General features: G+C 41.3%; 1 protein-coding gene across 7 annotated transcripts in view; it reads right to left on the bottom strand.

Annotated features, from left to right (window-relative positions):
• Positions 1–12,042: 12,042 nt before the first annotated feature.
• RGS12 (regulator of G protein signaling 12) overlaps positions 12,043–24,160 on the bottom strand; it is a 91,771-nt gene continuing 79,653 nt past the window's right edge. For 6 of the 7 annotated variants that reach the window (XM_075091975.1, XM_075091974.1, XM_075091977.1 and 3 more), the window contains one exon: positions 12,043–14,839. In XM_075091975.1, coding sequence (XP_074948076.1) covers positions 14,475–14,839 — 365 coding nt within the window. In that variant the 3' untranslated portion in view covers positions 12,043–14,474. The remainder of the gene's footprint in view (positions 14,840–24,160) is intronic. The other variant, XR_012660418.1, reaches the window with a different exon arrangement.

The raw sequence follows: 24,160 nt of genomic DNA on the forward strand, positions 1-24,160 counted from the left end.
TATCCCATGACTGCAAGTTCATCAGTGGTCCCCATTTTTACATTATTTCTAGACCATTTGTGCTGTTTTTGGCTGGGATAGGGTTATTTTCTTCACAGTAGCTAGTATGGGGCTATGTTTTGGATTTGTGCAGGGAACAGTGTTGATAACACAGGGATGTTTTCACTACTGCTGAGCAGGGCTTACACAGAGTCAAGACCTTTTCTGCTCCTCACCCCACCCCACCAGCGAGTGGGCTGGGGGTGCACAAGGAGCTGGGAGGGGGCACAGCTGGGACAGCTGAGCCCAGCTGACCAAAGGGGTATTCCACGCCATATGACATCATGGTCAGCATGTTAAGCTGGGGGAAGAAGAAGGAAGAGTAGGACATTCAGAGTGATGGCATTTCTATTCCAAGTAACTGTTAGGCATGATGGAGCCCTGCTTTCCTGGGGAGGGCTGAACACTTGCCTGCCCATGGGAAGGAGTGAATGAATTCCCTGGTTTGCTTTGCTTGTGTGCATGGCTTTTGCTTTACCTGTTAAACTGTCTTTATCTCAATCCATGGGTTTTCTTTCTGTTACTCCTCTGATTCTCTCTCCCATCCCACCGGAGGGAGTGAGCAAGCAGCTGTGTGGGTCTTAGTTGCTGGCTGGGGTTAAACCATGACACCATTGTAAATGTTTCTGAGAAATCTACCACTCAGCTACTGAAGAAAAAATATAATCTTTTCTAATAACTGATTCCCTTTTTATTTTTGCAAAATTCTGTGCTTTTCCATAGTAATAAAGTAATAAGGTTTTTGCCTTTCAAAGCCAGGTTCTTCAGCTCTTTTGAAGGTAATATATGGCAGTCAGCTAAGGGGACAGTGGTGCCTCCCAAGATGATCTGGTGTCCAGGCTTTAGCTGATGTCATTGTTACAAAGCCCAAGGCTAACTTCCTGGGTAAGGAGACAGTTGCAGGCTACAGCATTGCTGGCACAATGAACTAGTGGCAGATCTAAAGTCTCTGCAAGTGTGCTGTGTCTGAGACATTTATACAACCTAATGAGTGCGTGTGAATTGGAAGTAATTAGAATTATTTCTAGCATGAAAAATACAACTTTATATTCATCTTTTCAGGAGGGTAGATTGCAAGCAATCGTGTGCAATTTTGCAAGTCTGCTCCTGCAGTACTAACAAGGGACTCAGTGCTGACATGAGACTGACGTACAAAGCCTGCTGACTCTTTGCAGGTCCCCTGGGGGACCTGCAAACCATGCTGCAGACCTTAGTGTCACTGTCAGGTGGGATTCCCTTCATCTCTGTTGGTTGAGATCATTCCCATGCTCTGGTCCTGGGAGCCGTTACCAAAACTCAGCTGTCCCCCTTACTTAATGAACATCCCAATCACCAGAACTGAGGCTAATACTCATGAGCTCCAAGTCTAGTGACTTTTTAAAGGTTTTAAAATAAGGCAATGCAGGAACACTGGGAGTGCATGAGGGAACCTACAGCTCAGGGCTTCTCTGACACAGGAGGGCATAGGTCAGACCTGTCTTGGGAAATGGTGCACCTCAGTCTGGTCACTCACATCCAAAACCAATGTCTTCACAGCTGGGCAAAAAGTGAGCCTCCACCTCCTCTTCTCTGTTCTGGAGTGGTGCCTAGAGAAAAGCCATTGCACTCCTTTTGCTACCGCTGCATGCAAAGGAAGAAAGCTGAAATCATTTCACTTGTTTGTTTATTTCAGCAAGAAAAAAGAAAAGCTTTGGCTCAAATCAAACTGAAAAGTTGAGTTATTCACATGGATCTTAAACAGTGTAGCACCCAGCTTTCCACACAGCCACACTGCAACAGCAAACACCTCTGGGTGTCACCGCCTCCACTCTCTAGAAGCCACAGAAATCCCGGGGAAAAAAATCATCACAGTTTTGGCTTTCAGAGAGAACTGGAGTCCCAGTCCATCCTCTCCTGCACCAGACTTTGCTGCTAATATTCGCAGTCCCTAAGCTGTGCATAACCTCTGCCACACTGTAACAGAGCGAACAAGTCCTTTTATAAGAAGCAGCAAGGCTGGTAAAAGCGCAGCTGCAAAAGGCTGGTTGCTGGGCAGCTGGGATCCAGCAAACAGATTTGGCACTGCTGCGCTTTAGCAGATAATCCTGGGACAGAAAGCTATGCCTTCACCCAAATGTTTACTCCTCCTCACTCCTCTCACCTCCCACACTCCTCCAGCACCCCTAGCAGCTCTCCTGGCTTCCCTCACCCACGAGCTCACAGTTCTGGGGTTTTCTGCACCAATTTCCTTTCTCTTCTCTCCAGGGACTGAAGCCGTTCTCAGATCTATCATGTTATTTTTTCCATCTCACTCCCTCACCATCCTCATCCTTCACTGACATGCTGGCTGTGGATGTCTCATCCTGGACCATGACCTTTCCAGCAACCTCCACTGCCTCCCCAGTGCGCAGCAGCAGAGTGAACATCTTCCTTCCATGTACAAGCCAGTCTCATTGCATTTTCAGTTCTTCCTCTCCCCTCTGCCTTCTGCAGGGCTTGAGGCACTCCTTTGGCAGCTCTGCAGACCTTCACACTACCATCTCAACTCCCCATGGAGATGGATCTGCCCCTGGACCCTGGATTTTCTCTCATGATGCCTCCAGCTGGCCTTGGCATGTTTTCATTAAACATTGCTCTTCACCAAAGACCACATCCTGGTGCTTACCTGCCGCTTCTACCCCTTATCTCACTGCTGCCCCTCAGACATGGCCTCTTTGGTCTTGCTCTCCACTAGCATCTTCTCTTCCCACACTGCTGGGTCAGTGCTCAGAGCTATACCTACCTTTAGCGGAAAGTATCAGACCTTGTGAGTCCCTCCCCAGTCAGAGGGTTGTCATATTAATCTCCCTTCCCTAGCCCAGAGCTTCACAGCCTTTCCTCATCACCTGCATCTGGCAGGAGTGGGCACAAGGCCCTCAACAGCGCAGCACCCAGAAGGTGCAGCCTTTCAAACGGGCTCTCTGCAGCAGCAGCAACTACCCGGGGCGCCTCCTCCTCTGGTTTCAGCACTCCTAGGAAGACTCTCCCCATTTTTTTGTACTTTCCCTGCAGCTGTAGCCCCATCTCATCCATTCCCACACCAGCCTCCTGCTAATATTTACTTTCCCAAAGAGGCATATAACATACTGATCAGGCTGCCACTCTGCGAGCACAACCTCCTAGATACTTTTCCCCATTGGCATGGGTGGCTTTGCCTTGGCAGGATGTGGTATCAAGGAATATTCTGCCTGCAGTTCTTCTCTTTTCAGCTGACCACCTTTGTGTGCACTGGTTCTGTAATGGCTTCATTCTTTTTTCTCTCCGAAATCTCATCTTTAGCCAGATACAGCCACTGCAGTTGCAAGTATATATTTAAAATGCCTTTACCTGCAGCTGTGCTTACAAACGTTTCTTTCATGAATCCAAAAAACTTTAGTTCTGCTCTGAAAAATCAAATCATATAAAAGTAGCAATAGAAGAGCTGGGCTTGAGCTACAGAAAGAAAACCAGACTGTGATTTTATACCCCTAATCACAAAAATCTGTGAGTGATTTAAGGCTTTGCTACAAGCCACAATATGCGGAACCTTCATTTACACATGTCAGACATGGATCTAGTTTCAAAAAATGGCCAAAAGTTTAGAAGTAGCCCATTTCAAGATGATACTTAGTTCTGTTCATACACCCAGATGTCATGACATACCTAAAATACTATGCCTGCAACCAGTCTAGAATGTGTTTGCATGAAAAGACTGTTTCTCCTACTGTATATGAATAAGAGTGGAAAGTAGGTAACTGTATTTTTCAAGGACTTTGATATAAACCTTTGCCGATAACCCTGGCTGAAACAGTAGGCCCATATACAGAGGCGTATGATTTTTTTTTAGCCATGTGCTCACTGAAAACTGACAAGAAGAGGTGTAGAGGCACCCACCTTCCACCGATGCCAACACATTTAGGTAACTTCAGCACAGGCTGATTTGCAATTGTTAGGCATGTACATTTTTAGCTGTGCTCAAATTCCTGCTATTCCACCCACTTTCTTCATTAGCATATTAGACGCCCCCATGGCATACTTTAAAATGGTCTATAAGTCAGGCATGTGTGAGGGAAGGTGGCTCCACTGCTGCAGCTGAAGGCAGCCAAAGTCTTCCCTTTCGAAGTGGGAAAGAGCACTAATGGGGAAGAGACAGCCCGATGGGAAGGAAGCCAGCCCCACAGCCTGCCTCGACTTCGGGGTTATTTCCTATGGTAAGGTGAAGAGTAGAGCTTACAAATAGTGCTCTAATTATTCTGGTTGTAGCTCTAATAATATCCTTTATAGAAACCTATATATATGTACATATATTTTCCATATATTTTTTTTCCATATATATACACATGTATCGAAAACAGATGCCTTATTGAACATTCACTTTCTGCTTTGCAGATAACTCTTATGCCAAGGATTGAAGTGCCAGGTGACACCTGTTGATCAGCCTTTTGGCTATGGTGACCCGGGGAAGCCACACAGTGGGGTGCCCTCTGCTAAACATGCACCCTGTGTAGGCAGCGCTCCTGTCTCTCAGTGTCGCTGCCACAGCTGCCAGCAGGGCTGTTGGGACACCGGATTTTGCAGCGTCATCATAAGGATACTCACTTAGATTTATCAATCTATACTTTCAACCTGTTAATCTAGCATAGTGTTTGCTAGGATTTCCCTAGGGTTTTAGCATTACAAATCTGGTGGCAAATCTCTAAGGGACTGTCCCCAGAGGGTATTTCTAACCATTTCCCATGGGTGGTGTCATTCCAGTCAAGAAGTTGGCTGCTTAGGGCAGCAACAAACTGCAATTTCTTTCCCCATCAGACACAAATCTCCTTTATCCCTTTGCCCTTCCTGCCTCTTCCTCCTACTGCCTTTCTCCCCCACCTTGTCCTCTCAGTCTCCCTGCTGCCAAGCTCTTCTTCCTATGCAGGATGCCGACCCTCAGACCTCAGTTCTGTGCCTCAGGGTGCAATTGGGAGATCTGATAACATAACAGGGAGGCAGAGAGATAATCTTGCCTCCTTAGGGTGGGACATGGGTGCCCCTCAGCCAGGGCTTCACTCTCGCTGCATACAAACGCCCCACTGCACATGGCCTCCTCTCCTCTATTGCCTACTTCTGCTCTCACCTGTCTATGGTCTTATCCTGCTGGAGACTGCTGCACAGTTTTTTCACCAAATCAACAGGAATTGTGTCACTAACAAAACCTAAAGGCACTTTTTCCTGAATTGCAAAAATAAGGCAGGCAGAGATGTACCAGGAAGAAACTGGGGTCCCTCCTTGTGAACAGCCCTCTCCCCTCTACACTAATCCTGACTTCGAAAGTGTTTTGCGCACCACTCTCTATCTCACTGCTGACTTCAAGATAGGCTTAGGCTAGATTTCAGAACCTGGCCAATATCCCTGCTGTATTTCCTTCTCTCTCTTTTCTTTCCCCTTATTTCCCTGTACCTCCAGTGCCACTCCCTGTAATTGCTGCAGAAATGTGATTGCTGTTCTGTGTAATTTCTGCAGAAACAATCTGAGCTGTCGTTGACTTACATTGTTCACACATCAGGAGAAACTGGCAGATCAGTCACCCCACCTAGCTTCAGGCACCTGCTGCATATGTATTTACATCTGAGGTAGGTATCAAGGCTCCCAGAATAAGCAATGGAGACCTAGAAAATACAGAAGAGTGAAATTTAAGGTACAAGTCACCTGTCCAGAAGTATGTTTCACCTCAGGAATGAAACAAATCATTCTTTATACCCATGGAAAGTATTAACTCTATCTCTGATAAATAGATTAATTAGCACCCGTGTTCAGGATACAAAGGCAGCTTTGGAGTAGAAACCTAAACTTAGGCACAAAGATCCCAGCCAGAATCACCTAAAAGAGAAAGCAAGACTTTCAGGTCAGCTCTGTTAAGTCTATTTTGAATTAAACTGGACTTTCTCTTGCTCACACAAGGGCCAGTCCTGTTAACTATGCAGTTGCCTAGCAAGAAAAATTGCATCTTACAGCACCATAGAGTGGATCCTTTCATGATATAAGCTAATGCCATTGCAATGATTGGCAGCAAAATCTCATATCTCTATGTATGTCCCTTTCCCACAAGAGCATAAAGCAAACAGGCAACATGCAATGGGATGACCAGCCTTCTCCAGGAGACTGAGGTGGTGTAAGACCGGTGGTGACTGGTTAGCCATCCAGCAACTTCCAAGAGGAAGACGACCAGCTGCCTGGTTGTGCCTTCACCCTCTTGCGAGGGAGTGAGGTTGTGAAGTGTGTTGTTCTGGCTTTTCTAATGCACGTTTTACTCAACACTTAAATGAGGAAAGACAAGATTAAAGATATATGCCCACCATCATCGATTATCTCCTGTTTGCAAACAAGTTTCAGCTAACTGCTTTGAATACAGCGGGCTGATCTCAGCCAGGCATTGCTTCATCCTGGCCGTAGTATTGACTCTGGAAATTTTAAAAGCATGGAAGAGGTTGAAGTTACATAGATGTTGTTGGTATTTGAGTTCACATTGTTGGTATACTCGCAAATACTGGCTAACAGTTACTGGGAAGGATGCTTGTGCAAGTCTATAAATGGGGGAGAATAGTAATTAAAGGGTAGTTTCCCCTCATCTCATAGTTTCATCTTTCCAGGAAAGATTCGAATCATTAAGAAAGAGCCCAGTTATCTCTTGCAGTAACAGGGAGAGGCATTAGTTTCATTTTTGTGCCCTGATTTAAGATTATCCCACTTCAAGAGGATTAGCTTTAATTAGATGAACTTCTATCTGGCCTTTCATTTCTTTATCAGCCTCCTCTGGAATTGAAGCTTGAAGCGGTACAATAACTAAGTTATACACTATTTTGAGATTGTGAGCAGATCTTTGCAGGCAGAGAATGCAAATGAGGTACAGGTTGCATCCTGGCAAAGCAGACACAAGGTATTAAAGACTACACTCCCAAACTGGGATTTCAGGGCCTTCTCTAGTGAGGTAGGTGGGTGGTCTTTACAGTACTCACCCTGAGGCTTGATGCAGGCTATGGGGGTTTGGAAATGCTCTAGTGGCTTTGCAGCTCTGTGTACCTGCAGGGGTGGGATTCAGCATCATCACTGGAATGCACTGATGATAACTTCCTTCTCCAAGTGGTAGAGGAGCCAACGAGGAGAGGTGTTATGCTGGACCTTGCTCTCACCAACAAGGAGGGGCTGGTGGGGAATGTGAAGCTTAAGGGCAGCCTTGGCTGCAGTGACCATGAAATGGTGGAGTTCAAGATCTTAAGGCACCAAGGAGGGTGCCCAGCAAGCTCACTACCCTGGACTTCAGGAGAGCAGACTTTGTCCTCTTCAGGGATCTGCTTGGTAGAGCATCATGGGATAAAGGCCTGGAGGGAAGGGGGGCCTGAGAAAGCTGGTTAATATTCAAGGATCACCTCCTCCAAGCTCAGGAGCGGTGCATCCCAACAAAGAGGAAGTCAAGCAAAAACACCAGGAGGCCTGCATGGATGAAAAAGATGCTCCTGGCCAAACTCAAACACAAAAAGGAAGCCTACAGAGTGTGGAAGCAAGGACAGGTAGCCTGGGAGGAATACAGAGAAATTGTACAGGCAGCCAGGCATCAGGTTAGGAAAGCTAAAGCCCTGATAGTATTAAATCTGGCTAGGGACGTCAAGGGCAACATGAAAATTTATAGGTACATAGGTGATAAAAGGAAGACTAGGGAAAATGTGGTCCCTCTCCAGAAGGAAGCAGGAGACCTGGTTACTCAGAGTATGGAGAAGGCTGAGGTACTCAATGAATTCTTCCCTCTGTCTTCACCAGCAAGTGTTTAAGCCACACCATCCAAGTTGCAGAAGGCAAAGGCAGGGACTGGGAAAATAAAGAATCACCCACTGTAGGAGAAGATCAGGTTTGTGATCATCTAAGCAACCTGAAAGTGCACAAGTCCATGGGACCTGATGAGATGTGTCCATGGGTCCTGAGGGAACTGGAAGATGAAGTTGCTAAGCCACTATTCATCATATTTGAGAAGTCATGGCAGTTGGTGAAGTTCCCACTGACTGGAAAAGGGGAAATATAACCCCTGTTTTCAAAAAGGGAAAAAAGGAAGACCAAGAGACATACAGGCCAGTTAGTCTCACCTCTGTACCCTGCAAGATTATGGAGCATATGAAACATAGTTTCTCCTGGAAACTATGCTAAGGCACATGGAAAATAATGAGGTGATTTGTGACAGCCAACATGGCTTCACTAAGGGCAAACTGTGTCTGATAAATCTGGTTACCTTCCATAATGGGGTTACAGCATTGGTGGATAAGGGAAGAGTGACTGATGTAATCTATCTGCACTTGTGCAAAGCATCTGACACTGGCACAAAAAACATCCTTGTCTCTAAATTGGAGGGGCATGGATTTAATGGATGGACCACTCAGTGGATAAAGAATTGGCTGGATGGTCACACTCAAAGAGTTGCAGTCAATGGCTTGATGTCCAAGTGGACCAGTAATGAGTGGCATTCCTCAGGGGTTGGTACTGGGAGTGACGCTATTTAATCTCTTTGTTGGCGACATGGACAGTGGGACTGAGTGCACCCTCAGCAAGTTTGCTGACGACACCAAGCTGTGTGGTGCAGTCAACACACTGGAGGGAAGGGATGCCATCCAGAGGGACCTTGGAGCCGGAAAGGTGGGCCCATGTGAACCTCACAAAGTTCAACAAGGGCAAGTGCAAGGTCCTGCACCTGTGTTGGGGCAATCCCAAGCCAGATACAGGCTAGGCAGAGAGTGGATTGAAAGCAGCCCTGAGAAGAAGGACTTGGGGGTGTTGGTTCATGAGAAGCTCAACATGACCCAGCAATGTGCACTTGCAGCCCAAAAGCCAACCATATCCTGGACTGCATCAAAAGCAGCGTGGGCAGCAGGTCGAGAGATGTGATTTTGCCCTTCTACTCCCTCTGGTAAGACCCCACCTAGAGTACTGCTTTCAGCTCTGGGGCCCCCAGCATAAGAACAACATGGACCAGAGAAGGGCCACAAAGATGATCAGGGGGCTGGAGCACCTCCCCTATGAGGAAAGGCTGAGATTTGGGGTTGTTCAGCCTGGAGAAGAGAAGGCTGCAGGGAGACCTTATAGCAGCCTTCCAGTACCTGAAGGGGGCCTACAAGAAAGCTGGAGAGGGACTTTTTACAAGGGCATGTAGTGATAGGACAAGGGTTAATGGCTTTAAACTGAAAGAGGGGAGATCTCTTGGTCTCAAGCTGTGTCAGCAGGTTTAGATTGGATATTAGAAAAAATTCATCACTGAAAGAGTGGTCAGGCACTGGAACAGGCCACCCAGAGAGGTGGTGGAGTCACCATCCCTGGAGGTGTTCAAAAAAATGTGTAGACATGGCACTTTGGGACATGGTTTAGGAGACATGGTAGTGTTGGGTTGACATTTGGACTTGATGATCCTAGAGGTCTTTTCCAAACTTTATGATTCTATGATTCTATCAAGCTTAGATATTGGGAAGAAATTCTTCACTATGAGGGTGGTGAGGCACTGGAACAGGTTCCCCAGAGAAGCTGTGGATGCCCCATCTCTGGAATTGTTCAAGGCCAGGTTAGATGGGACTTTGGGAAACCTGGTCTAGTGGAAGGTGTCCCTGCCCATGGCAGGGGGGTTGGAACTAGATGATCTTGAAGGTCCCTTCCAACCCAAGCCATTCTATGATTCTATGAAACTGGTATGAGATTACTGTGGGGAGTAATACAGCGTCAGCATGGAATTGGAAGTTACATTTCATCCCATTCCCATCCATTGTTATTTTCTACTATTGGCACTCAAAATTCTGCATTGACCCTTGCTCTGGCACAGAGCGTTCAAAGCACAGACAAAAGGGTGGTGAATGAGAAGGGAACAGTTTAAGGAGCATCGTGTCACTGATTCAGGTTAGTGTACACATACACTGATCTATTGGGACCCGCAGTTTGTTCCACTCTTACTCTCTGGTAGAGAAAGCATTCGTATATTTTAGCAGTGCCTGCTGCAAGGGCAGAGTTCTGATGCATTTGTCCACTCAGAAACCACAGAGCTAGACAATCCACCAAGACTATGTAGAAGGGAAGCCAGAGGAGGATTACACTGTAACTGGAAAACATTCAGCTACTGCCTTACCTCAGGTTTGCAATCCCTTTGTGTTGCTAGAATGGAGCAAAAGGAATTAATTAAAGGCTAAAAACCTAACCCGCTATTATTAAATTCCAGAGGATGAGCTATTTTTAAGGTATATACATATTTGGCAGAAATTCTTAAAAATCCTCTTTTAAAGGAAATTCTTTATGTAAGCTAGGTTTAAGAAAACGTCTTTGCAAAATCTAATAAAATGCAGGCTAGTTTCACATTGTCTCATACTTCCATTGAAGCTGTGATGTCCAAATGGCAGCAGGTCCCAGAATAACCACAAAAATATTTTTCACATCTTTTCCCTACTTTGAAATTTGATATCAATGCAACTTTATCAGTTCTAGTGGTATAAATTATTTACTTACTACATACACATTTAACATTTTAAATGAGTTTGACATACTTACGGTTCTATAAACATTATTGTACGGTACAGGATTTCTCAATACTTCGGGGAGACAAAGCATGAGAAATAAGTCCAATGTGTGTTTTCATATTACAAAGTGATTACATAGACATTTAAAGACAAAAGCACAAATAAAACAAGAATACAAATCAAACTCTGTACAACAACATTTTTAGACTGTGCAGCAGAATAATCACTTGGGATGGAAAAATATAAACAATTTTCTTCCCTTATCTTCCACACAAACAATTCAGAAGACATGTTGGTTCATGTGTAACATATTGGATTTGCTAACATTTTGAGTAATGCAGGCAAGATTTGCACACACCTGATCATCCAGCACTTCTCAGCAGATAAAGGTCTTCTGAAAAAAATCAAGTCAACCTTGCTAAAAGTGACAGTTGGTCTACAGCAAGAAAACATTTCAGTAAGATCAATGGAAGTTTTTCCTGTGTTTTAATTGGCATTGGATTAGGGTTCACAAATCTCCTGGTTGTTCACTACCCTAACTCTATGATGCTAAGCTTGGGATGCTGTTCCAAGAGCAGAGAGTAGTATTTGGTTGTGCCACTTGTTTTTGCTGCAGGGTGAACACCCACACTCTCCACAGAGCAACACTGTTGTCACACGGGTTTGCTACATTCCCACAAAGCTTGGAAATCTGCCTGTTGATGCAGAAAATACGTTCGTTTCTAAACCCAACACAACCACCTATAGTTGAGAGCTAGGAGGAGTGGCTTGGATGTGCAATGGTTTTGGCTTCTCACACCCCATGATAAGGACCTGCAGTTGGGCCATGGCCTTTGGCTAACTGAGCCTTTGGAAAATCTTCAAAATCTTTGAGAAATTGTGAAAAGATGCCTCTGGGTGTTTGCATCACGGACGCTACAGCACACTACTACACACTCACCCAGTCTCCCAGCTGCAGAGTACCTTAGTAGAGACCATTTTAAATGAGAACATTCACTATCGATGCCACATCAGAGATATCTGGGAAGAGCAATAGCACCACCAGTGAGAAACAACTACTGGCAAGGATTTCAGTTTTGTCATGAAAATCAGGCTACTTCAAAAAAATCAAAATGGGCTCATAAGTCCTGGTTATCTCTGCTCCAACAAAACATGGAGGCTACTGGCTGAGCCTCGCCTTTTAACAGTTTTCTGTTAAGAACAGTAAATTCCAGCATCAGAAGAGAAGGAGGAATAAAACAATACATGCTACAGCAAAGGCAGGAAAACAGACCAAAGTTCCAGGTGGAGAAGTAGTGCATGAAGGACCCGGCATCCTTGAAAGACACTCAGTAGCCCCCAGAAGACTTTCAGGGGCATGAGAAAGGACATGGTACAGTCAGGTATTGGCTCCTTCCCACAGAGCAGTAAATATCTTGCAAAGTCTCTTTGCAAAGCCTGTTTATGTGCCTTCAAAAAACGTTGGTTATTTGTCATGCAGACCCCAAGAACTAAATTGCACAGTGGTTTATTTTGCATGTGCATTATATCACAAATTTGTTGCCAAGGCATACTGCTACAGTAATCCTAAAGGGGAAGTCCCTTTGCAAGTTTGCCTATATGTATATTTTTTATTCTTCACAGAGACTTTAAAACAAAACAAAAAAAAACCCAAACAACAGAACAGACTGTTGCAGATTCTATGAGGCTGAAACTACTACCATTGGAAAATCAAGTACTATGACAACAAGTGAAATATGAGACAACTAACATATTAAGTAAGATTTAGAATGTTGCAGGATTTTCTAAGTCTTGGGATTTTTTTATGTCACTGGTTGTTACAGTTTTAGGTTTGAAACAGTCAGTGAATTTCCCTCTTCCACATTAAGAGGATGGGGAGACCAAAATCCCCTTTCATTTACCATTGTGGGGTAGAGGAAACGTAAGAGTGACTCTCTGTACAAGTGGAGTTTCAACAGGGGAAAACTGGGAAAAGTAAAAGAAATAAGCCATATAAAATCTGATTATCTTTAGGAACTAGCTGGCAAGGTAAAGGATTAAGCTATCAAGCAGTGCTTCATTTGGGTTGTTTTTTTAATTGCAATTAGATTTCATTAGTAGTGGAAATCACAGTATATAATGAGGCAACCTGAAATCATATTATAATGTTGAAGTCACACAGTAATTAAAACTGGACAACATCCTTAGTAAAATCTTGGAAAACAGCAGCCAGAGACAGGCTGTCCACATTCATTTTTAGTAACTCCATGATCTGTGGCAACTGATTCCAGCAGGTTTAGCTTTTATATTCTGCTAGATATTGAATAGAAGAATTGAATAATTATTATTTCTGTGTCTAAGGAATGAATTTCCATCAGTCCTAGGTAAGAAGTCATTCTTTTAAACAACATGCCAGTAACTGGCATAACAGTGCAGCATGTGGAGGAACGGGGTTTCCCATGCCCTTTTGTTTACAGGATTTCAGGCATTCTGCCAAGATTTTTCCCTATAGCTCTCTTCTTTCACATCCTTCATGTTCCTGCACACAGCTTGGCTCTCCCATGCTGTCAAAGAATTAAACTATTAAAGTTAATGGGTGATGTGTCCATTTATATCACTGGAGCATATGATGTATAACTCTTAAGCTTTAGGAGTCTACTGCTGTAATATCATACATACCTCTTTCTCACTTATGGATTTAAGTTTAAGAAACTGAGTGCTGCCTCCAGTATTCTCAGCTATTCACAATTCTTGGTAGGCTTTAATAACAAGGAAAAAAGAAAAAGTTAATGAATAATTACTTCAATGCTTTAGACTTACTGCCTGTGTGGATCTGCAGTCTAGGAGCTATGCCATACAACATTTTGAGACTCACAATAATTTCAAAGCAGTGAACCACCAGAAGGTCTCAATACATACACTCAATATTTTTTCACGTTGATGAGCAGAGGTCCAACACTCTCATTTCTTTGTGTACTCTTTTGCTTGTCCAGACTCATAACCTCTTCTGAAGTAATACGAAAGGAGGAAAAGGAGCGGGTGGCAAAAGCAACATGTTCACTAGTATTATCTTTTCTTTCTCAAAACTCCACCCAAGGCTAGAAGGTTGACTGAAACTAGAATCAATAACAAGAAGAATGAGGGGTACTTTACCACTTATTGAAAGCAATAACAAAATCCGCCTTCCCCCAAAGCTAAGAGACACCAAGAGCAGTGATGAGGAGGGACCCGGATGACCCTCCCACCACGATGTAATTAGTACAGACATTTCAGGTATGGAAACGTCACCAGTGTTGGCTACAGGAGCAGCTATTACTCCCAGCACAGGAAATTCACAGCTTTTTTTTTTCCACTTCTTGCTGCTTGTATAACCACAGTCTTGTTGCATACATCCATCCAGGCAACACATTAGACAAGACTGAATTCTACCTGGACCCCTTCCCAAATGTTATGAGACAGGTAGGAAGATAATAATAAAATAATCTAATCTTTTTACACCAGTAACTGATTTTACTTCCACTTCAAAAGTCTACGGATGCATAGGGAATCATGCAGACCAGGAAAAAACATTAGAAGATTAAAGTAAAATTGTCTTAAATAAAGAGTTTGGATAGGGGAATTTACTGTGAGTTTGTCTTTATTAAAGACAAGAAGGATAAGGGTGGAAATAGTAATTTTAATTGCACTGTGCAATGGAATAGTCCCAGGGAAAATTATATAGAAATGGTAAGAGAACAAAAACAAATAGCTCAATACTTTCGATGAAATAGTATCTTTTCATTCTACAAGTTATAACTTATATCAGAAGAGACAGTCTGGCAGGCTCGTTGAAGGCAACAGGTACTGAAAACAACTTATAACTTGCAGAAACATGTCCCTAAGGCATATCTCCATTGCTGCTGATGCCAAGCAAAAATACCAGAACTCTTAATTAAAAACAGAGATTTAAACAAAAGTAGCTTTGTACTGATTCTCAGTGCCCTTATTCTTCTCACTCTTGACAGTAATCAGAGATGGAAGTTCTGATGTCCTATAAACTCCAGTCCTCATCCTCCCTTGGCAAGTTCTCAGTTCAGAGATGTAACCTTCAAAGCTGAGGTTCCCTTCAGAATCGTCACAGGGGAGTGTGCCGGTGTCTTCCAGTTTGACACCATCCACATCGATTATCTTGTTTACAGGGAGCTCGGTACCAGGGTTCTCTCTCACACCAGGAGGATTAAAGCTTCTGCTGGTCTTCACTTTGTGAGAGGTTTGCTCACAAGAGTTTCCTGAAGTCCCTTGTGAGTCTTTTTTCTTTCTGTGGTTTGCACCTAACAGAAGAATTGAAAACAAAAAACATGAGATTTATGTGTGTTCTGGTTTTAGCAGTTTTCAATATTGCAACCTCCTCTGAGGTCCTAATGGTAGATTCTCAGCTGGGATATTCCTCTGCCCCATCAAGACGACTTATTGATGTACTAAGTAGGTAACTAAACAGTAGATCTCAAAGATTAATGTAAAATGTTAATATGTATCTGTCTTAATTTAGCATTTTTCAGAGTTTTTAAAAAGATTCCATTAAAAATAACTACTTAGTATAAAATTGTACACCTCTGGAACAAAAACCCTCACACCAGCAAACCCAAAGGTGAAGGAGGGGAATAAGAGCTTCTCCTGGGGCAGAACAGGAGATGTTCTTTGACTTGAACAGGCCTTCAGTCCCACATCCCTGCTCAGATATTATTTTTACTTGGCTAGACATTAATTCTCTAGCAGACTATGAAGTTGCAGTTCACTGTCCTGAACTGCAACTAAGCAATTATGGGCCACGGTTTACAGGACAAGAAGAAATAGCTTAATCTGCTGAAGGGCCTTAAACATTCTATTAATACCTGAGTTATGTGTGGTTTTTTTAACCTTGAAGTTTCTTTTTGTTACAGCGCTTCTAAAATCACACTTCTAGGATTCAGGCCTATTCTCTAGAACTACTCATACAAAGTCATTACTATCCCAAGTTAATCCTAGATTAAAACCTTGAGCTCCCAAAAGCTAGTTTTGCATTAGGTGTGACACTGCAAACTGCTAGGCACTTGTTAAAGCAAATGAAGATAAAGCTGTTTTGCCTGTTTTGACACGCAACAAGAAGGGAAGGCTGAAGCATGAGTTCATTTCATGATTCATACCATGGTTATCAACATGATTTCTGTAGCTGAGATGCCCGCACCATAATGATATAAAAAGGGGCAAAAGTCGCCTGGAAAGAGAACTGCTTTTATTAGACCAACTGATATCCAAGAAAAAAATAGAAAAGCTTTCAAGGCACAAAGGCAGACCTGGGTAAGGGCTTCCATTTCATGTTTTATTTCTTTTTTCCATGTATATCAGCTGGTCTTTTAAAAGATACCATCCTGTCCACCATGCCTTACCTAAACCATTTTCAAACTTTTTGCCGCAGGACACACAAGACTCTGACTAGTACATCAAGCCACACAAATCCCAAGAGACTGGTGTGGTAACCCACAGCTGGCTTTGAAATCTTTTATTTGTGTTTGCTCCATAAAGTGATGTGTACAGTGTTTTTTGCAAGAAAAATAAATCTCAATGTATAATCATAATCAAGAACGTTTTGATATGCAGAAGGGGAAAGGGGAAAAGGACAAAAAAAGCGATTTCATACTGTTTCAACCAAATCACTCCAGGGTCTTCTCAAGGGTTAAAAGTTTTCTATTTAAAAAAAAAAAAAAGTTAAAATTCTAAGTAGTGCAATATTATTTTAGTGCTTTAGCTCCAGTGCAGCCCCACATTAATAAGGTGGATATTCCACATCAGTAAAGCTTGCCTTTTTCACATCCAGAGGAATTAGATCAAACTCCAAACAAATCAGCTGAGCAATAGCAGAGAGAAGGCAGAAAGCTTTCTCAGCCCTGTTAGCCCAGCACGACTCCAGCCTACTAAATTACAGCTAACATTTAATGGGACTATATTACGCTTCATGTTTACATCTTCCTACAGCAGCTGAACATTGGCTTAATTTTAATTGCTATTTGCATGACTGTGGTGTAAAATGCTATTCTTCTATTCTAAGATGTTTATCTTTACATGAATGTACTGAACCTTACTCTTGATCTTTTTAATCTACCATTCTGTGCCCTTTGAGGAAGATCTCTGATTCTCCTTTCATGTCGGTTTAAAAGAGATACTAATTTCAAAGAAGCCATACTAATGATGAATGACACCAAAGGGTTTGCATTGACAGAGCATGAGTCATCCAGTTGTCCCAGTATTGAGAATACATCCTTCTGCTAAATGTAAAGAAACAACTTTGATGGTGGTGTAAGGTCTTATAGCTCCATTGACTTGAACTAAGCTGAAACACTTTCCATAGACAAAAGACAGAGCCTGCATTAACAGGGTACAACAGATGAAAGGGCTGGAAGCCTCTGCTGAGAAACACCATGGAAGGTGTAAGCATTGCTGTATTTATTTGGTTGCTAAGTCTTTCCACAGCTACATACAAGAAATGCCATTAAGTCTCGGAATTATGGTGTCACTGAGCCACCACACAGAGCAACTGGGCTTGCAAGTTGTCTAATAGGAACGAAGCAAAAATAAGGTCAATGTTAGTTCTTGGGCTTCATAAGACACAAACCCACTTGAAGAGAAATAAATCTGTACTATGGGCAGTTTTCCCTATTAATGCCCTTCTCAGAAGCAATCCCTCCGAAGCATCTAATAAATTACTACTAGAGGCAGGACAGTAACAGAGGAGGTCTTACCTAAAATACCAGTCAAAAAGAATATGGAATTACTAAGGCATAATACTGTGAAGATGATTTCTCTTTTCCTGGCTCATCTAAACCAAACGGGAAGATGATTTCAAGAGTAGCACTACACCGAAAAAATATTTTAATGTGCCTTTTTTTCCCATTTTTAAAAACAAAGCATTTATGAAGCAAGGCTATTTAGCACAAATAATAGGAGATTCCAAAAACAGTGTATAAATGTATCCTGTAATATTTAAAATAGACTCATGATTTGCATGTACTCAGTGGAGCTTTATAATGAGGCTTAAATGATGCCTACGACACTTTTGCCCTGGTCTCCTCATATTCTTTTTTTGAGTAGCCAATACCTGAGCAAAATTAGCTGTGCAGGGCACCATCTGTGGTGCAGAGAGCTTTCACAGATAAAATTTCTCTTCACGTATTCTTGCACTGAACTGATGAAACCTCTGCAGGTACCTCTGTGGATTGCTTTGCCCTGCATAAAGCACGTCAGGAATGGTATTTTATTTTCCTGAATTCAATCTGTCAAATATCTTACCTAACTTCAAAAGTGAAAGGAAACCAGTGCTTAGAGCAGTAGTTGCAGAGATTGGAATAGCATCATCATGCCTATTGGTAATCTTTGGCTCCCCTGCTAAGTATTCCACGCAGCTCTAAGGGAATTTTCTTGTGCATCTGATCCCATTAGTATGTTCCAGCTAGTTTAAAGATGGGATGATGCATGTCATCTTCTGTCTTTAAACTGGAGATCTGCTGTTTTACAGATTCACAGCTAAATAACTGCTTAGAAGGCTAGGTGCACTGCTCTGCATTTTTCAAAAGGTAAATGATCAAGCAGTATCTTGGCTGATCTGACCTCCTTTACCAATATTTCTCTTTTTCTGAAATTTTGATTTTGTGTATTTTCTTAAGGTCTCTGAATTTAACATTGTGATTATGGAAAAGTATCTTTACACAGGAAGACAAAGGGAATTTTTGTTCTTCAGTATAAAATATTCCTCAAACTCTTAAGTAAGATCGGAGCAAGATATTGGAAGACATTGTCTTCCAAGTAGTTTAGGACCAAGGGAGCATTTGGCCAAATTCTGAGCAAAAAACGGGGTTAAAAAAAAACCTGGAAATTTCAGGAACAGCACTAACTGTCAAATGTAGATGATAGGATCAAAAAACCATAACTCAATGCAGATGCTTGGGATTTAAAGGTCCACCCACAACATCTTGCAATGATATTATTTCTATAACATAATTATTAGATCCATTTATTTTCAATGTGCTAATTTTAGTTATGATTCATTTGTTAAAGCACAAATAGAGCCGATCTGAAATTCAGCACCTTTATTTTTAAGTGATCAATACTCAATATAGCTCCATTCACACCATTTTTATCTTTTTTTATAAAAGCAAGTAGAAATCTATTAAGTCTCCCTGTAAGAGATGAGCTCTGTATTTGTCTGTATTTGGAAGTCCATACTTAGTGGACTTCATATATGACAGAACATTAGAGTCTTTTCCATCATTTTCCCAAGACCATTTCCATATGGACGATACCTCTTCCATGTAGATGCAGCGTTTCACTTAGCATTCCACCTTTGCTAAAATCCTGCCCTTCTTGCCAAAACCATTTACTATTCAGATGGCTCTCAGTTCTGCTGAAAGCAAACAAGAATACTCTGCTGGCATCTATACAGTCGATCCCAGGCATTCAGCTTCTAACGTCAGAGAGGATCAGATATTCAGTTAAAAAGGACAAGCTCCAGTTCAATGATTTTGTGCTGACTTATAACAGATAAGAATCTGTTCAAAGTATAGAACTCTTGTGAAAGGAAATCAGTGAAGTTTTCAGGAACAGCTAAGGAACTGGTTATTCACTGGCATATACCACCGCCAAATGCAGTCATTTGCAGTCCCTCAATTCATAGACCAGTGTGTTCTTTAATGCAGGGAATTGGGCAGAAACTGTTCTCATCTCTGATTCCATACAACCACCTGTCCTAAGGCGGTAACATGCTGGCTGAGAGCGCTTTTTTTTTTTTTACATCAGACTATTAAAAAAAAGGAGCTTTGCAAGGGTCACTTCTGCAGTGGTGTTCACTTTGGTGTCCTGGAAATGTGTCAGTATGAGTAGCTCTTCTTCCTTAAGATACACATAAACTGGCAGTTTCACTCTGGGGAAGACACTTCTCCTTTCCTGTCCTAAACTGTTGTGAAATGGTACTTCAAAATTTTAGGCTTCCCAGATGTGGATTCTTTTAAGAGGTAGATAAATGACTTCCACACTGGATGATGTACTGTTAGTATATAACCGTTTGGGTTTTTAAGTTTGCCAAGTGATTTATGCTTCCAAAGGGAAAAGGATACCTTACATTTAAGATTTAGAATTCTGCCGGTTAAATTCCCTTCAAATGTCTCCTTCCTTTTATCTCTTAACTGATACAACACCAAGGAGAAAGAGGATTTAATAAAAGTTTCCTGCCTACAGTTTATACTAAAACTTTTCAAAGGAAATTTGACTTTACATGCTGTATTTCACTTGCACGATGAAACACCAACAGCAGCATATGCTTAGGGCCTTGAAATCTGACTCAATAACGATGAAGGCATCAAGCTAGGAAAGAGACTATTCTACAAAGCAGCAGTAGTCTGCATTATCAGGCTGTTTACTTTTGTCCTGGGAATTTCTGGAATACATTTGCAGCATTAAGTTTAGAAACACAGGGCGGAGAGAAATTCTTTCATTGCACTCATCTCAAAAGCATTCAGAAGAACAAAGCACAAAACAGTATTTGGAAAGACAAATTCTGAATATTACATAGAAGAGGGAGCTGGTATGACTGCATGGTCATGCACGACAGCTCACCAGTGGTGTATGTAATCAAAAAAGGGAACGCTGCAACCTGTGTTTGCTGCGGGCAGTGACCTTTCAAACCCATGGCTACGACAGCTGCTGAAGGGAACTGCGCACAATGTAATTTAAAAGCCAGGGACAGTCTGAGAAGAAATAAAATAAGAAAGTCTGAATTTTGATCCAAAGTGGCATGCATGCCCTCGATAACGCCGGCCAATTTGCTTGAACCTTCTGTTTCTCCACTGCTAAAATTGAAATAATTTTTGAATACTGTCCAAGCAATAGGCAGGACAAAACACCTCTGCAACAGTCTAAAGGTATTCAGCCCTCAGTTTGATCTTCCAGCATTTATTGTTAACACTGGTTTTGCTTAATTTCCATCAGTAGTCAGCAACAGCAGGTTTAGTTATTGCAGAGAATAATACGTTGGGAAACAGTGGATTGAATTACTTGAATCAGTTTTAATTTAACCTGCCATTCATTATGTTATTTTTCAGTTAAGAAATTCTACAATGTGGTTTAGCAGGGCTACCAGTTACGTTTCAACTACTAATTCAACTAAGTTAATTTCATCCTCCAAATACAAGATCCACGTTTGACTAGATCTGGTTTTGGCCTGTGTGCATTTGGTTCAAAGAGCAGTTGTAATTTTTCTGATATTTTATCTAGCAAGTGATAAAATTTGTAATTCTCTCTGAAATGCGTATCTTGCTGATTGATTGCCATAAGCGTACATTTCAAATAACTATCCCTCAAGGCCTTCCTTGCTTCCTGGGTGTCTGCTCTTAACGCAACTCTTCCCCTTTGTTTATTAATGATCTCAGCCATGTACCACATGTAATTCTCCAATGTAATCATGCCCTGCTTAAAAGAGGATTAACAGATTCTGGCCTTAGTATTACTGGATCCCCACGAGTACTTCTTTATATTGATCCAGAATCCAATTATCTTCTATAAAATTACAAAGAGCCAGTAAGGATGTAATTAACTGCAGGACAACAGCCTTTGTTAAAAATAATGATTTGCATTATTTTTACATCTTTTAGTCATAATCCCTTCCTTTTCTTAAATTTTTATTTCATTTACGTTTTGATTTACATGGCTATCTTGATTTACATAGTAAACACCTCTGGATTTTCTCTAAAATATGCCACATGAATTAAGGGATTATGTAAAATATTAATTACATAAATTATAGAATTTATTACAAAAGTAAATGTTTATATTGAATTTTTGAAGATATACGCAAGATAATTTTTAATCTCCTTAACTATCACAAAGTTTATTGCACTTGGAATTCATTACCCTTATAACTGAAAAGTTTAGTAGTCAAAAAGTGAAAGTCACAGAAATACCGCTGATGCTATCTGACCTCTGTTCCTTGCTTGCAGCATACTGCATCCTCTCTGTGAATAATAAAAACAGAGCTGTTGAGATTTTTTCTTTTTGTCTTTGGGAACAATAGCCGCCCCAGGCTCTGAGAGCCCACCCTACATTTTATTGCCTCATAATTTATCTTTCAAAGCAAAAAAATCCTAGCACTGCTACTAACCATCCCACTCCTGAAAGAATTCTTTCCATTAAAAAAAGCAGCAAGTTTCCTTTGAGGATACCATTGCCCATCTATTTCAGAAACCAAGCAGTATCTTCAGAACAAATTAAGTAACTGTTTATATAGTCTAAATTTACCCCTTATCTTCCATGGCCTTATTATTCAAGTATAATTCCAGAGAGTTCACCATGCTTTTATTTTCCCATGCTGGCTCTCTGTCTTAACCGATGACATTATATACCTGTGAAAAGGGAGTTTTGAATAAACCCTATTCGACTGAATTGCTGGATCCAGTCTATACGTCTACTCAAAAAAATACCTTCTTACTTGGCAATAATACCATTGACTGTAATTGTAATTTGATTTTAAGAATATTTCTCATCCTAAATGAAGAAAAAAAACCCAAGAATTTTTAAAATAATGGTAGAGAGAACAATCTGATGGAATCGAATCTACGGTCTGTGCACCTTCAGTCTGGATTGCTGCAAATTTGAAAATTATCCTACCTAAGGATTCAATGATACTCCCTGAAAAAGCTCAATTGCTACTAAGACTAAATACCCACCTACTCTGTAGTAGAGACAACAATAGCAGCAAACAACTCACTGGCCCCAGTGGAATATCGCTGAATAAATAAACTAGTGCAACGCCTCTGGCCTGATATTCACATCTCTTGTGGGGGACTAACGGTTTGAAAGACTGCCTGTCCCCATGACAGCTATTTTTCACTTGGGTAATGAATATGCCTAACCCCCGGGAAAACCTGGGGAACATTAAAAGTACCTAGACTATACTATGCCATTTAAAAAGAAACAAAAAAACCAACCAAACAAAAAAACCCACCACCAAAACCAAAGAGATTAAATCAGTGTTTTAACACTTTCAAAAATGAATGCAGCGCTTCAAGCCAATTACACCGCCATTTTACGTAGAGACATGAAGTAAGCATATTTCAGAACTAGTGTTCAGATTCCAGAAACTCCTGATTTTTCAAGTGGCAGAATTCCAGAACTATCCAGCTTATTCAAAAATACATTTTATTCTTGACGAGTAACGCAACTAGAATCGGTAATGATGTTACTTCATAGCTAAATATTACTACAGTATAAACACATTTCACTTATGAAAGATCCGTGTTTGAAAAATTGTTCTCAAAAGCTCTGAGCGATGCGAACCTCCTTTTGCTGTTTTCCATTATTCATATTTTGCCTTCTAGACCTTCAAATAGAAAAACGCCTCAAGAGTTGACTGTTACAGGGATGCATATTGGCCTGGCATTGCTACATCAGCCTGCAGTTACAGAACTGACCCCTGCAGAACGTGAGGGACTATTTCATCCCTGCCAGCCCTTTTCCCAGCACACATAAACCCAATGTGTAAACGCCCAACGCAAAGTGTAAGCATAAATGTCATTTGGCTTTATACCAATCTGAAACCAAGATTACAGACCACTTCAAATTATGTAGTCACTATTTTTCTTTTTATCCCAACATTTTAATTCAACAAACCAATCAGAAATGCATTTTCCATTCATAGGAGATTATGAATGGAGACCATTAAAGCACTTAAAAAAGCAACCATTATTAATGATTTAGTCCTTTGAATTATCGATTATTGACTGGAGATAGCTTCCAGCAGTCTTTATTATAATTACTGTACATCATTGAACAGTCTTTCCATGCAAACTCCATGAAATCATGAAAACAGAAATGTTTTGTTTCAGCCCACACTTTTTCCATAAAATCACCGTTCTTTTGTACAGTTCCAATAGCAGCGTACTGTGAGATGAGCGTAGAATGGAGTTAGTGTATGCAATAAGGTTTTAGCCAAAAAGGTAGGTGTTTTACATCTTTCTTTTAGATTTTTGCTATTCAACAAAAAAAAAAACAAACCAGATGAAATCTGGCTTCTCACAAAGCTAAGAGAAACTAAGATTTTAGTTTTGCAAAATTATTTTGTTTGATTACTTAAAGGTCTCTCACAGGTGACTATGACAGAAAAATAAAAGACAATCACCAGTGAAAGTAGAGTAAACCAGCTGGAATATATGACAATTAAAATTTGTAAAAAAAAAACTCAATATGCAGGACATTAGTTAGTTGTTGTGGAAAAGTCTGAATAACTTTAAAAGGGGAACTGCTGTAGGACCTTCAACTGCTTCATTTTCTTTCATGGAGGCCCACAACTATGTGGGAACACAGTGACTTTTGGAAAAACTACATTTTCAGCCCCCAGAACACGAGACCTAGATAACAGCACAAGCCTCTCTGCAGTATTATGTTTTTTTTAATTAGGCTTCACAGTACTGTTATATAGGACCCATTTCTAAGAATGAAAAGCGTAGTGCGGTCTCCAGCACCTATCCAACCCTTCATTGCTTACCCAAGATTACCAAACAAAGAGGTTGTTATATTGGTTACTCCACACCAAATGAACTGAGATCACCAGCTCATTTCTTACAGACTAGGGA

The sequence above is a fragment of the Phalacrocorax aristotelis genome, chromosome 4, assembly GCF_949628215.1.
Source record: "Phalacrocorax aristotelis chromosome 4, bGulAri2.1, whole genome shotgun sequence".
Taxonomy (NCBI): Eukaryota; Metazoa; Chordata; class Aves; order Suliformes; family Phalacrocoracidae; genus Phalacrocorax; species Phalacrocorax aristotelis.